The 14,438-nt window shown below is 50.7% G+C and overlaps 1 protein-coding gene across 1 annotated transcript; it reads right to left on the bottom strand.

The window, feature by feature from the left end:
• Window positions 1-8,551: 8,551 nt before the first annotated feature.
• LOC125521361 (GDSL esterase/lipase At5g45910-like) lies at window positions 8,552-12,374 on the bottom strand. Its single transcript, XM_048686425.1, has 5 exons — window positions 12,012-12,374; window positions 11,052-11,267; window positions 10,810-10,958; window positions 9,227-9,503; window positions 8,552-9,101 (listed from the first exon to the last, which is right to left on the bottom strand). The coding sequence occupies exons 1-5, from the start codon at window positions 12,259-12,261 to the stop codon at window positions 8,884-8,886; spliced, it is 1,110 nt and encodes a 369-aa protein (XP_048542382.1). The 5' UTR covers window positions 12,262-12,374; the 3' UTR covers window positions 8,552-8,883.
• Window positions 12,375-14,438: the final 2,064 nt, after the last annotated feature.

The raw sequence follows: 14,438 nt of genomic DNA, 5'->3' as shown, positions 1-14,438 counted from the left end.
GCGTGTATGCCTTCGTCCACTTGCTTTTGTGCTTCTTGTTTGCGATGGCTTGGTTGGTGAGCTCGTCCTCGAACAAAGGCTCCCCGTCGATGTCCATCTCATCTTCTTCCTCAAGGCCGTAGTCCTCCGGGAATTCGTGGTCGAGCGGGAAGGTGTTTCCCAAGCCGACCTGGTCTTGCATGAACGGGTCGTCCATGCTAGCTTGATCAAAGGTGGCGGGCATGAAGGGTGCTCGGCCGTATTGGCTTTGGGTCTCGTCAGGACCGAAAGCAACCACGCCTACACCGCCTGCGGAGGAAGCGGCTCCCAAACCGCCTTGGAAGATGATGTTCTCGATGATGAAAATGGTTGGCCGTCTCGTCGTCACCGGTGGCCGGAATTTTGTCGAACAGGTTGCGGGCGTCGGGAAGCTTATCGGCTGGCATCTCCCGCAGTCGTTTCCTCGCCCCTCTGGAGGATGATCCACCGGCCACCGGTGTGGTGTTGTGGTCGATGGCCATAGCCGCGGGCGTGGACGGCGCCACCATGCTCACCTCCGGCGAGCATTTCTCGAAGAAACGGGAGGCCTGCGGATAGACATGGAAGCCGGGAATCGGCTGGGTGGGAGAAGCGTGCGACAACTCTGGCAGTACCACCCGAGGTAATGCCGATGAGCCCGTGTTGGCTGCCGCCACAGCGGCGCTGACGAGCCCGTGATGGCCAGTGTTTAACCCTAGGTAGAGCAGGGCCTCCCTCGTTGCCGCGGCCACTCGGGCATTGGTTTCCTCCTGTTGTGCGGCGGCGGAAAGGGCCGCGGCTTCGAGATTGCGGTCCTTCGCGTGCCTTCGACCCTTCCTCTTAGCCGACTACAAGACCCGCTCCTTGGGCGTCAAATGCTTATTCTTCGGCGGCGCCGCAGTCTTGCGGGGCGCGCGGGGCTTGCCTTTGGGAGGCGACGGAGGTGAGGCCGCAGGAGGCGAGGCTGGCGGCGGTGTCGAGGTCAGCACGTCGTCCATGGAGAGAGGCCGGTAGCTTTTTGGGAAAGTGGGGGGGAATGATTGTGGTTGTGCCGCCAACTGGCGGTCCAGGGGGAGGAGTAGTCGGGCGTCGCGTGCATTCGTTTTGTGTCCACACCGATGCAAATGAGGCTCAAATTTGGACTAGGAATGGGTCGGCAGGCGGATGAAAAGTGGATGCGCTTCCGTTTGGGTCGGCACGTTGGGCCGGTTTTTTTGTCCGTTTTACCGCCGTGGCCCAAACGTGAATCATGGACTTTTTGTTCGCGACATCTATTTCTCGCGTTAAGCGAGAGGAGAGGGAAACTCTCGCTTAATGTGCTACAGTGTCGGGCCGGCCCACTGGTCCAGGGGGGTAGTTGGGCGTCGCGTGCATTCGTTTGGTGTCCACGCCGACGCAAATGAGGCTTAAATTTGAACCTGGAATGGGTCGGCAGGCGGATGATATGTGGACACGCGTCTGTTTGGATCGGTGCGTTGGACCGACTTTTTGTGTGAGTTTTACCGCCGTGGCCCAAACGTGAATCGTGGACGTTTGCGTTCGTGGCAACTCTCGCTTAATGCGCTACAGTGTCAGGCCGGCCCACTAGTCCAGGGGAGAGTAGTCGGGCGTCACGTGCATTCGTTTGGTGTCCATGCCAATGCAAATGAGGCTTGAATTTAGACCGGAAATGGGTCGGCAGACAAACGAAAAGCAGACGCTCTTCCGTTTGGGTTGGTGCGTTGGGCTGACTTTTTGTGTCCGTTTTACCGTCGTGGCCTGAACGTGAATCGTGGACGTTTGCGTTTGCGGCGTCTATTTCTCGCATTAAGCGAGAGGTGAGGGAAGCTCTCGATTCATGCGCTGCAGTGTGGGGCCGGCCCACTAGTCCATTTTTTCAAAGAAAAAAAAGCTAGCTAAGTTAACCACTACGCTGAGTTCGAGTTCATGTTTTTTTTAGGAAAGACCATCATGACAAGCTTTATTAAACTCAAAATAATGATTACATCGTTCGCTAATCCTCCTAATAAGAAGTTTGGAGGATCATCGTCCCATCTACCATGATATGAACATGCATATCATGGCTTGAAGCTCCGTCCCCCGTGCCGCTCCCGCGAGCGGCCTGGGCGGAACCCTAGATCGCCGCCGCCGTCGCTCCCTTCCTTCGCCTTCCTTCTCCCTCGCCGCCGTCAGGGGACTCCGCCGGGCAAAGCCCGCGCGTGCGTCAACGGCGGCGGGGCTCCCTCCCTCCTCGCGAGGCTCTTGGGCGGCGCGGGACGGCCGACCCTCGCGGCGGCGCTCGGCTCGGCGGCAGGTCGGGTCGCCGGCGGATCTGCGGGGCTCCCCTTTGGTGGCGCTGTGGTGATGGCGGCGGCGTGGTCTGCGTGGGGCGGCGAGGCGCGGGCTCCTCCTCCTCCTGATCTGATGGCGTCGCGGTGGCGCCGGCGCTCGGGCGTGCGACGGGGTCCGCGAGGGTGGTCGACGCATGACGTCTCCCTCCCCGATCTGATGGCTCCACAGTGGCGCCAGTGCTCGGGCGGCGGTTGGCGTCGACAAGCGATGGCGGGCGTTGGGATCTCGGCGGCGCTCCGGCGTGTGCAGGCGGCGGCGGTCCCTGTGCGCGGTCGACAGCTTCGTCTCCGACCCGGACGGCGCGGAGGATGGCGGCGGCCCGGCGTGGCCGGCGATCTGGATGCGGTGGTGCCGGTGGCTCGCTGATCTGCCGGTACTCCAGGGTCTGCCTGGTGGTGCTGGTGGTGACGGCGGCCCGTGCACGAGAGTTGGATTCCTTCGAATTGATCTGGGTGAAAACTTGCCTTCGGCTTCTGCTAAGGCCGGCGGTGGCGGCGCTATCTGCGTCGTTCCCTTTTTGAAGGCATCGCCGTGGAGAAGTTCAAGGCCACTCTCTGCTACCTCCGGGGGAAACCCTAGATCGGATGATCGGATGACGGCAGCGCTCTGGTGTCGTTCCTCCCTTGGGGGCGTCATTTTTGGAGGTACACACGTGATCGAGGGACCAGAGGACGGATTCTTTGGTGGAGCGGTGCTTCATCCTACACATTGATGGCGACGGATCTTGACGGCGTGGCGCAGTGCAGATTCAGAGTTCGCTGTGGGAGGATGGACTCGCGCAGGAGGACGGCGCTGTCGGGCGTCGTGGTGGCGTCGATGGCAGAGAGACCTGGCACGGTACATGCAACAGTATAGCTCTAAAGATGAATTTGTGGCAGGTGGCTGCGGCGGCCTCATACCCGGCAGGCGTCCTGGTTGAGGAGTGCGCCGGACTGGTAGGTGCCCCATACCCGGCAGGCGTCCTGGTTGGGACCTCAGGTCTTAGATGTTTAGGTTTGGCTGCAATGTCTGTTTGGTATTAGGCCCAGACTATCTGTGCCCCTTCATCAATTGGATAGGTGTAACGACAGATGTTGCTTAGACGGTGGCTTTAGTCTTGCTGTTGTATGGCTTTGTAAGGTTTTGTGATAATAATTAATAAAGTGGCCGTATGCATCGCCCAGATATAAAGGCCGGGGGTCATCCTCCTTTTTTTTAAAAAAAAATATCATCCAATCTACCAGAATGTTTATTCAAAAAGCTGAACTTAGCAAGCTCATGAGCTACACCATTCACTACCCTATTACAATGTTTAAATTTGACCTTTCCGGCTAGATTGGCTAAATCAACACACTCTGCGTAAATAGCCGCCGCTGAATCCCACAGTTGCGATTGGCCGGTGCAGAAGTTGATCACCTCAAGAGAATCCGACTCCGCTTCAATATTATCAAGGCCCAAAAAATATGCAAGAGATAAGCCTTCGAAGTCATTGCTTCAGCAGTTGTAGCATCGGCCGCATGGTTTAAATAAACGCGCCTAGCTGCTACGAAGAAGCCGTTATGATCTCTGATGACTGCTGCAGTTGCTCCTGTACCTTCTTCCAAGTGGTAGGAAGCATCAACATTCAATTTATTTATTCTTGGTTCAGGTCTGGACCATCTTTCTTCCACAACATTACCTGACTGTTTCCTCACCCTTAAGGCATTCCCAGTAATGGCAAGGATTGAAATTGCACTGCTTCCAGTTGGGTATACCTTTCCTTCGTGCGTTACTTGGCGTCGTAGCCACCAGATGTACCAATAGCCGACCGCAATTGTTTCCCTGATGCCAATTGCTTGTGTACCGGGCATTACACCTCCGACACTGCAGATTAGGTGTTCAAGAATTTCTGAACCAGACCGGTCAGCTAATATATGTGCTGTAATGCATTCATAAATTCCAAGGTTAGTCCATATCTGCACAGCTAGCGTACATGTAAATAAGAGATGCTTAACATCTTCAGCTCCTTGCTTGCAGATTAGACTATTAGAAGGGAAAGTGCAAGTTTTATTTCTTTGGTTTTCTGTTTCTTCTCTGGTTTTTATTTTTTTTCTCCAAGTTTTTCATTTGTTTCTACAGTTTTTTTATTTTCTTTTTTCTTTGGTTTATTTTGTTTCTTTTTTAATTTTCATTTTTTAAATTTTCTTTCTTTCTTTGTGTTTTCATAACATTCTTATATACGTGATCAATATTTATTTAATAAGTGATCAATATTTTTTTGTATAACTCTTCAAAATTGTTCAAACGCTTATTCAATATTTTTATACTTATTTGACATTTTTCAAATACTTGTTCAGCATTTTCCAAATACTCGTTCAATTTTTTTAATACTTATTCAACATTTTTTTCAAATATGTGTTCAATATTTTTAATACTTGTTCAACATTTTTCATATACTCGTTCAACATTTTCTAATATGTATTCAACATTTTTCAAATATTTGCTCAACATTTTTAGTACTTATTCAATATTTTTAAATACTTGTTCAACATTTTTTAATTCTTGTTCAACATTTTTTAATACTTATTCAACATTTAAAGTAAATAAAAGCAAAACACAAAAAAAAGGAAACAGGCATGTGCTGCCCCGCGCGTGGGCTGGCTCATATGTTCGCTCGCTTCAGCGAGTTAGAAGGCTCGACTCGCTGAACGCGAGGAATAGTCGAGCCCGTTTGCGTTTCGCGAAATCTGAGGGGTAGTAGAGGGTGAGGGCCGGGAAGAGGAAACGCATGGCTGGCAGGCGGGAGACGCCCGGCACGTTCGTACTATACAACACGATACATCTAATCGGCAGTCTGTCTCAGCATGTTTCTCTTCCTTTTTACGAGGACTATGTACTCAGCATAAGATGTGACTGGCTCAGTCTCTCGGAGGTGTTTATAGTGCGTGTGTGTGTTTATAGAGGTAAGTGTATGCATGTTTATATAAGTGTTTACGTCTGTACTGTGTTTAAAGCATAGGATGTGATCGGTTGTACTTTTTTTCATGGAAGAGCATACAACTCAATATACTGAAGTAACTCCAACATACACGACACCCCTGATAATAAAAAAGAAAAATACAAGTTGATCTCTGGGGAGTCCACCACCTTTAACAACTGGAAACCAATCTGTGATTGGATGATTAGAGGGACAGTGATATCCCCAGCCAATCAGGGTTCAATTCCTGGTGTTTGTATTATTTATGGATTTATTTTAAGATTTTCGGTGATGCGCTTTCAGTGGGAGGAGACGTTTCCGTTGACGATGAGGCACCTAGGTGACTTCGCAAATTCCAAGATGATATGCCGGCTCAGTCTTTCAAAGGTGCTCATAAAAATAGGGTGTACGTGTGTGCGTTCATAGAGATGAGTGTATATGTGTATGTATGAGCGCTTGTATGTGTACTGTGTTAGAAAAATAAGTAGATGACGCGCTGCCGCCACCGTCGCTGCTCCACACTTGAGCCGGCAAACTTTTTTTTTTTACGGTTTCCTTGACGGACGGGAAGTCATCCATACTAAGGCCTCATGGACCAACACCCCTGAACTGAAGACGTCGCTGGGTACGCAAAACAACACACGAAGCACTCTGAAGATCATTGACCTCATATCCGCCATGCTCGATAGTCGACGTTTAAGAGCATGAACACAATCAGCCACCAGCAATCCAAGAGCAAGCACCTGAGCAGTCATCGTCCTCCGCAAAGCAACGCCACCACGCACAACAGTGAGTAGCAGATAACACAACTGAAGAACAGAAGACGCCGGAGCACACAACCAGTAGACAAATCCGATCCCCGTGAACCTTATAAAACCCGAGGTGAGATGTATCGATATCGTTTTGAGTCATACACATGCTCACTATACTGATCTTTCCGTTACCGATTTTGTTCTCTTTTCTCGTTGACATGTGCCGGCATCCCCGTAATATATGCATTTATGTCTGGCCAGACGATGATGAATGTCGTCACACCGAGAGGGCCCTAAGAATATCTCTTCATCATCGAAGAAGCAAACTCCACTCTCGAGCTATCTAGTCCATTGTCAAACTTTCCGATGAACCTGCAAGTTGTTGTTATGATCACCGTGTTACAGATGACGTTTGAGCAACCCCAAAGTCCACCGTACGGTAATAACTGAGTACGATACTCTCATGGTCTAAGAAACTAAAACACACGTTAACACTCCCTGTTATAATTTTGAAGTATAACAAACAAGTTTGGATCGATTCAATATGAACGTTCTTCCAACGTCATATTCTCAATGTTGTTTTAGGACTATCGTTACACTTAACGATATCCTAAAATCCGGAAAACATATTCACTAACAACACTTGAGCTAGTCTTACAGGCAAGATTAGGAAGCTAATTTTACCGTTCATTATTCCACACGTGCATATGAGTTTTTGACTGAATTGCATATTCCGGGATTATAGTAGTTATAGCACAAAATATAAACTCTTAATTATGAACATAAAAATATAATAATACAATATTACTGTCTCTAGGGCATATATCCAAGGGGAGGAAGCTTGGCAATGATGCCTCCGCAATGAATTTGTCCGATAAGACACAATTGAAATGATCAAGTATCTTAGTGAGCGACTGAATCTCATGAGCCTACTCAACCACGAAGCGGTCATCGGTCATCTTGTAGTCATGATATTATTCCATGATATACAATTCAATTCTTACGTCTGAGACCCCAGACTTGGCCTCAAGTGCACCCCGCATATCTTTATTGACCATGATGGTCATGAAGGGATCGACAATCTTCTCGCCAAAAACACTCAGAACAGCACCTCGAAAGAGGGTGTTCGTAGACTGGAAAGCTTGCTCCTGTTCAGCAGTAAGCTCTACCTTTGGCTTGCCCTTAGAGGCATGAAAACAATTCATGGTGGTAAGCCAAAGAACTGCCCCTGCATGCCACCTCGTATAATTCACACCCTCAAACGTAGCAGACTTGAAAGTTGCAGCAATGCAATTGGAGAAAATTGCCTACACATATCAGGTTTTTATATTATTAAATAATTAGGCATTTTTTGTTTAGTTTAATCCAGAAAAACAATAAGTAAAAGATGATCAACATGATAGAGAGAATAATTGAGACATGCAAAAGATTGTTGAAACTAGTTGTGCAATCGAGATCAAGTAACATATCTGTATGGATTGCTACTAGTAGTACTCGAAACCCTAATCCTAACAAAGAGGACAAGATGACATACAGAGCAGCGGCAGAAGATGCAGATGTGCCGATCGTCATGTCGCCGAAAAGGTTGTTGACGTCGGGAATAAGTCGTCCCTGGGGAACTCGTCGTCGTCATTCGCAGCCACGTTGAAGAAGAATTCAGCAGTCATGCAGGGGCACTCCCCACAAATCCGACCGCCTCTCTCCCGTACCAGATCACAAGAGGCGGGGCTTCGGAGGTGTGTTGTCTCATTCCCCGGTGCATGCCGAGGAGCGAGATGGAAAAGAAGTAGGCGACGCAAGATTCTGGAACGAGACGAGGAGTTGTGTATTCTGCCTGTAGAGAAGCAACCTCTTATATAGGAGAGATGAAACCAACCCCTCATTAGTAGAAGTGAAACGGACGCAATAAACATCACTAATTGTTCAGTTTGTTCTCTCATTTATGCGTTAATTGTTTCAACTTCTTTCTTGCGTGACAAAAATAAAGCAGCGCATACACGTGGCATAGGTCCTAGCTCGGCTTGACTCGATCACGAAACAAGATACGCACGTGAGGCGTGGCGGGCGGAGCAGGAGCGCACATGTATGTGCTCTCTTCTCAAGCTCTTAGTGGTATGTAGAACAACTCCCCTTATAAATTGGCCTCACACACTCTCCACTAGCGGGGTGTGGCTAAACTTTTCACACCACCTTGTCATTCATGAATGGGTCTCATGGGTCTCTGGGATTTACAATAATTTATTAGTAGAAAAATCTGAATTATTATATGGGCTAGGCCCAATAATTTCAACAATACGATGTTTATCTTTGGCCGTGTTGGACTTGTTGAATTTGTGCATCATGTTATGTATAGGCTGGACATTCTTTGGATGCGGTTATATCATCTCGGTATATCAATTCAATCCGATGTTCTTTATTGAAAAAATCTCTCAACGAAGGCAAGACGCTTAATTCTGCACGCGCATCACGCAGAGTCATTACAGCCATACATTGTTCTGCGCAAACGGAGGCCAGGAGGGAAAACAGCAGCACAATCAAAAGCGCGGTTCAGGGAGCGCAAATGCGCAATTTTCCCATCCTCTTGTCCCCATAATATTTAATAACTTATTCTTATGCAAGTCTTGGTAAATGAATAAGAAGAATCAGGTAGCATGTCATACAAGGTACGTACATCTGTACTACTACTAGAGCTTTTCAGCTGGAAAACATATCTATACCGGCACGGTTTATACAACCTCCCATCATATCATAACTTAACATCTCCAGCGCCTGAAGCGCTCCGCATGTCACCGATCCCTCCATCACCATCAGCAGCAGCAGCGACGTTACATACATAGGTACACGGCTAAGGGCCAGCCATGTCGACTCTCACTTCATGATCGGGGGAGAGGCGTAGGGGCCGTTGAGCCAGCCGTTGGCCACCATGCGGTAGGCGGCCTCGGTCATGTGGATGCCGTCCCAGCTCACGTACGCCGACGGGTTGGAGCACACGCTCGCGCCCGCCTCGCCGCACTTCTTCTTCAGGTTGAAGTTGTAGGCGCCCGTCCCTCCGGCGCCGCAGCACGCCTGCAATGCCGTGCTGAAGCCTGCAACGGCCGTCAGGTTCTTCAGTTAGATCATGCCACATGCCAAATAAATCATGCTGATCGTATGGTGATCTTGTGATGAATAACTACTGTCAGCGTGCAACTTTGGACCCATCTTCACATACCGAATTTTCCAGGGCTCACGACGAACTGCATTGCGGCTTTGAAGTAGTCGCCGTACATGATTTTGGTCTTCGGGTACTTCTTCTGAAGCGCGTCGAGCTGCTGCTTGAGCTCCCTGTTGTGGTGGAAGGCCAGACGGTTGTATCTCCGGAGGCACCCCGTGCGCGCGTTGTAGTCGGACTTCTTGCTGCTGTTGTAGAGAGTCAGGTACAACGGGAAGCACCCGATCGGAAGAATTCCAGGCACCAACAGGTCCGTCGCGCCAAGCTCGATCAATTTCTGAAAGAACAATGAAAAAATGAGCGTCGTATAGTGATCTAAACAATTAGTGTACAAAGTAGTACTCCCTCCGTCTTAAAGTTAGTACAAAGTTAAGTCACTTATTTTGGGACGGAGGGAGTATATTCCAAACAGCACAACCGTTTGAAACCGTTATATTATACTGACAAGCTAGTTTAGCAGAGAAGTACGCCCTCTGTAACAGCACAACGTTGCAGAAGGTCTTACATTAGTTTACAGAGGGAGTACTAATAACTAATAAGTAACAGCAATGCAACACTGACAGTACTGTAATTTTTGAAGATCTTTTCACTCTCATTGAAGTGTGTGGACTGGACACTAACCAATTTTTTAGAGCCATGTCATGTGACAGCCGTTTCATGATTGCCATGCACATAAAAGATGATTCCTCATCTTCTTTGCCAGCCATGCCCAATCTCTTCATTGTGCAATCATGTCAGATTGACACGAATTCCCCATCGGGACACCACATGTGCCACTACACTAAGCAACAATCTGATGTACTGTGATGGAGCAACTCTATCCGGGACCAAAATACAGACCCCATGGCATCACGAATATCTATCTGGTGTTTGATTTATGCCGGCGAAAAAAAGACCCCTTTTCCAAACCAGTGTAACAATAGCAGTTTCATGTTAATTGCCCAGTCACAAGATTCTCCACTTGTGAGAAAGATACCAAAAGTGTCACATGGCATCGCCCCTATTTTAATGTCTGCAAATGTTGGTAGGCAACCATCATACTGAGATCCCTAGATCCAATCCAAATCCAATCAAATGTGTATTGGCCCTATCAGTCTATCACTCGCCTACCACCACACCACATTGCAGCCAAAGCTTAGGTAGTGACACTGTGCCTACCTACTAAACGAAACCACTACTCGGGAAAAAAAACTGAACCAAACTACTCGGTCTCCTAACTGAACACTCCCTCGTAGAACTGAAATCTATATGGTCTCAAGGCAATTCGAGGGCACAGCCCGAATAATCCGTGCCCCCTGATCGTCTCCACGCCGTTTTTTCGGCCGCTCATGCGTTTGTCATGAATTCCACCTTGCCAGCAAACATCCAGGTATGACAGATGTGTGTTTGCCCGGAATTCGCACCCATGACACACTTGCATGATCCCCCTGAAACTGGAATCTTCAAGTACATTGCACACCTGGCGCTACTTTTCTACTTTGGCCATGTGTGTGTGTGCATTCCGTTGGATTTTCTACGGCTTCTATATGATGCAATGCCAAGGTGACCCTACATTTCTACCTCCATGGGTTTTAGTTTCATACCTCGACGCCGTTGGCGATGGCCTTGGCGACCAGCGGCACGTAGGTCTTCACCTCGGAGAAGGCGACGCCGGAGAAGAGAGGAGCGTTGTAGTCGTTCCCCCCGAACTCTCCCACCACGAACAGGGACTTGCTGAAGTAGTCCCTGCACTCTGCAGTTGGCACCACAAAATGAAAGTCTGAACTTGAGATCTACTGACGGTAGCATCACATTTCAGAAAGGCTTAAGAGGGTCGGCGCCGGACCTTTCTCCGATTTGCAGAGCGACGGCTTCATCTTCTGGAGCCAGCCGATCTGGGTGTTGATGGAGCCGGTGTTCCAGATGCGCTGGTCGATGCCGTGGGCCTTGAAGAAGGAGTACTCCAGCGCCGTGGCGCCCGTGATGGCGAAGTTGGCCCCCTTCTTGAAGTCCTTGCCATGCGCCTGCGACGCCGGCGGCAGGGGCAGCCCGAAGTGCTCGGCTGCAAATTTGACAGAAGATTCCCATCAATAAAAAGGAAATTTTACACGGCATACAACGTGGTGATGTTCGTTATGCTTGTGAAAAAGACGCATAGCAATTCACAGTCTAGCAATGCAATGGCGTACTAGTCAATTGGCGGTAACAGTAAATCACAAAGTTCTTTCAGTAAAAAAATTCGGTCTGCTTTAGTAGTATATCTTTACATCTTTACAGAGGGAAAAGAAAAGGAGCTTTAATTCGAATCACTACTTTGCTGTGGCAGAGTAGACAATGGAGGCAGCAATAACTCACTGTTGCAAAGCAGCAGCTCTTTTTACAAGCTTATTTTACCACTCAATTTTATCTTATCTTCTTCTCTGAAAGGAGAACTTGGGCCTTTTTTCTACTACCTGATTAGCTTTGCATCAAGTGAAATTTTTTGAACACTCTAGCTGGTTGAGTAGGAGTAGCACGCTAGACAAGAGTCAATTTCATCATGACCAAGGTCAGAGCATGGTCAAACGCTCTAGCTGTGGCTCCAAATCAAGCGCTTTAAAAAAAACAGACATTTCCATGGGGTACCTCAAAGCTCATAAAATAAGCTCTACTGCACCAAAAGACCAAGAGGAGAAGGAAAAGGACGGCACGGGGAGCTAGGACGAGCTACAGGCCATCTATCCATCCATCCGGGACGGCGGCCGGCGCAGGAATGCGGGATTCGCGGGCGAAGGGATAGGAGAGGAGAGGAGGGAATGGTAGGTACCGAGGAAGTCGACGACGACGCGGCCGTTGGAGCAGCGGCCGGTGGGGCGGCCGAAGAAGGTCATGCCGTAGGGCGACCGCGCGGTGGTGAGCGACTTGGGGATGCCGTCGACGATGAGGTTGCCGGCGTCGGAGAGCGAATCCCCGAAGCTGAAGACGGCCCCGTACGACTTCTTGGCGTGCCTGGCGTGGGCGCCGCCCGAGAGGCACGCCGCCGCGACGAGGACGAGAAGCAGGCCCCGATGCTCCATTGCCGCTGCCGCTGCTGTGGGTGTGGGTGTCGGCGGGCGACGCGCATGTGCTGCGGGAGAGAGAGAGGGAAAGATGGGATCCTTTGCTTGTGTGGCGCCTGCTTTATAACTGCTGAGGGCTGAGCAGCGTGACCGCGGGGGAGTGAGGTGAGTGAAGTGTGTGCCGCTGCCGCTGGCGCTGGCCTGTGGCGGGCGGGCGGGCGGGATGCGCGGGCGGCACTGTTCGGCATGACCGACCGGATGACGCTCGCGCTCGCGCGGCCGGCCCAGCTGATCTACTAACCATAAGCAACCAGAAAAACGCGGCAAATCCTGTTCATCAATGTCACTCATGCCAAATGCTCGCGACCAAGTTAGGCGCCACCAATTACTGCCGCTTGCCAGTCTGAGACGAACAGAGGCGACTGTGAGCAGCCGAAGAGTGGACTTTCTTGACTTGGCTTGGCTACCGCGTCCGTAAAGACGAGCGCTCGTACCAAGCAAAGTAACTCCACTATAATAACTCTCCTCCCTGCACCCCGGGCCCCGGTGGTATTTCTCATTCCTGGCGTTGATCATAGGTTCGCAGGCCATAATGAGATGCTGCTACCACCTCTCTCTCTCTCTCTCTCTCTGATATCCTCCGCCATTATTAACCGGATCTGTGCGGAGCCAGGTCCGGCCGTCCAGGCTCGGTCGCGAGGGCGCGCACGGGTCTTGACGCTCGGGGGAAAATGGAGCTCCGGCTAGGCTCCGATCCATGTCGTCTTTTTTACTTGCATGGCAGCACCGGTCCCTGTCGTCGTCGTCGTCGTCGTCGTCGTCGTCGTCTTGATGACCTCGAGGTTACCTTCCGCGCCCGTTTCTTGTTGAACCGCCCATTAATTGGCGCCCAGGCCTTCGAGTCGGCGCCCTCGTGGTTTCCCTGAATCGCGCAAGCTTTGTCTTTGCCCCTGTGTCCAGTGTGCGTGCGCGCGGTAGCATAGTACGTTTTGGAGATTCCTGGCTCGCGGCCTCTGCCGTCGGATCGGCTTCGACCTGACCCGGGCCGTTCGATTGGAACGTGCTGCGTCCAGTTTTCAGCGCTCACGGGTCCAGCATGCGGGGTTCATTAGCTTTCCAATGACGGAGTTTAGGGTTTAGGCGGCTTATTATTATGAGTTGTGGCACTCCATCCTCGCCGTGACGCCAACGACACTCTGTACCAACCTGGTCGGCACCCAGCACCCACGTCTCACCAAGTGAGTGAGTGATCTGCCAGAGCATAAGGCCAACTCCAAGGCGCAACCCCATCTGTTCACACGCGTCCGTTTTGGATAAAACAAACGAATAGCGTGGCCCAACGTGCGTCCGCAAACGGACAAATGTCCGGATTCCGTCCGTTTTTGACTCATTCCCGGTCCAAACTTGCGCTCGGTTTAAGGTGAAACGGATGCCTGCGGACGGCCTGGACGCACGTCCTTGTCCCCCCTGGCCCGCCTGTCGGGGACACTAGCAGTGTTGGGGAACGTAGCATAAATTCAAAATTTTCCTACATGTCACCAACATCTATCTATGGAGTCATCTAGCAACGAGGGAGGAGTGGATCTACATACCCTTGTAGATCGCGCGCGGAAGCGTTCAAGAGAACGGGGTTGATGGAGTCGTACTCGTAGTGATCCAAATCACCGATGATCCTAGCGCCGAACGGACGGCACCTCCGTGTTCAACACACGTACGGAGCAGCGACGTCTCCTCCTTCTTGATCCAGCAAGGGGGGAGGAGAGGTTGATAGAGATCCAGCAGCACGACGGCGTGGTGGTGGAAGTAGCGGGATTCCAACAGGGCTTCGTCAAGCGCTGCGGGAGGAGGGAGATGTGTCATGGGAGGGAGAGGGAGGCGCCAGGGCTTAGGTGCGGCTGCCCTCCCTTCCCCCCACTATATATAGGGCCAAGGGAGAGGGGGAGGCGCAGCCTTGGCCCTTCCTCAAGGAAGGGTGCGGCCAGGGAGGAGTCCATCCTCCCCAAGGCACCTAGGAGGTGCCTTCCCCCTTTAGGACTCTTTCTTTCCCTTATCTCTTGGCGCACGGGCCTCTTGAGGCTGGTGCCCTTGGCCCATATAGGCCAAGGCGCACACCCCTACAGCCCATGTGCCTCCCGGGGGCAGGTGGACCTCTTTGGTGGACCCCCGGACCCCTTTCGGCACTCCCGGTACAATAC

Source organism: Triticum urartu, chromosome 7 (genome assembly GCF_003073215.2).
Source record: "Triticum urartu cultivar G1812 chromosome 7, Tu2.1, whole genome shotgun sequence".
Taxonomy (NCBI): Eukaryota; Viridiplantae; Streptophyta; class Magnoliopsida; order Poales; family Poaceae; genus Triticum; species Triticum urartu.
The sequence above is the reverse complement of the archived record's forward strand: the minus strand, read 5'-3'. Positions and strand labels throughout refer to the sequence as shown.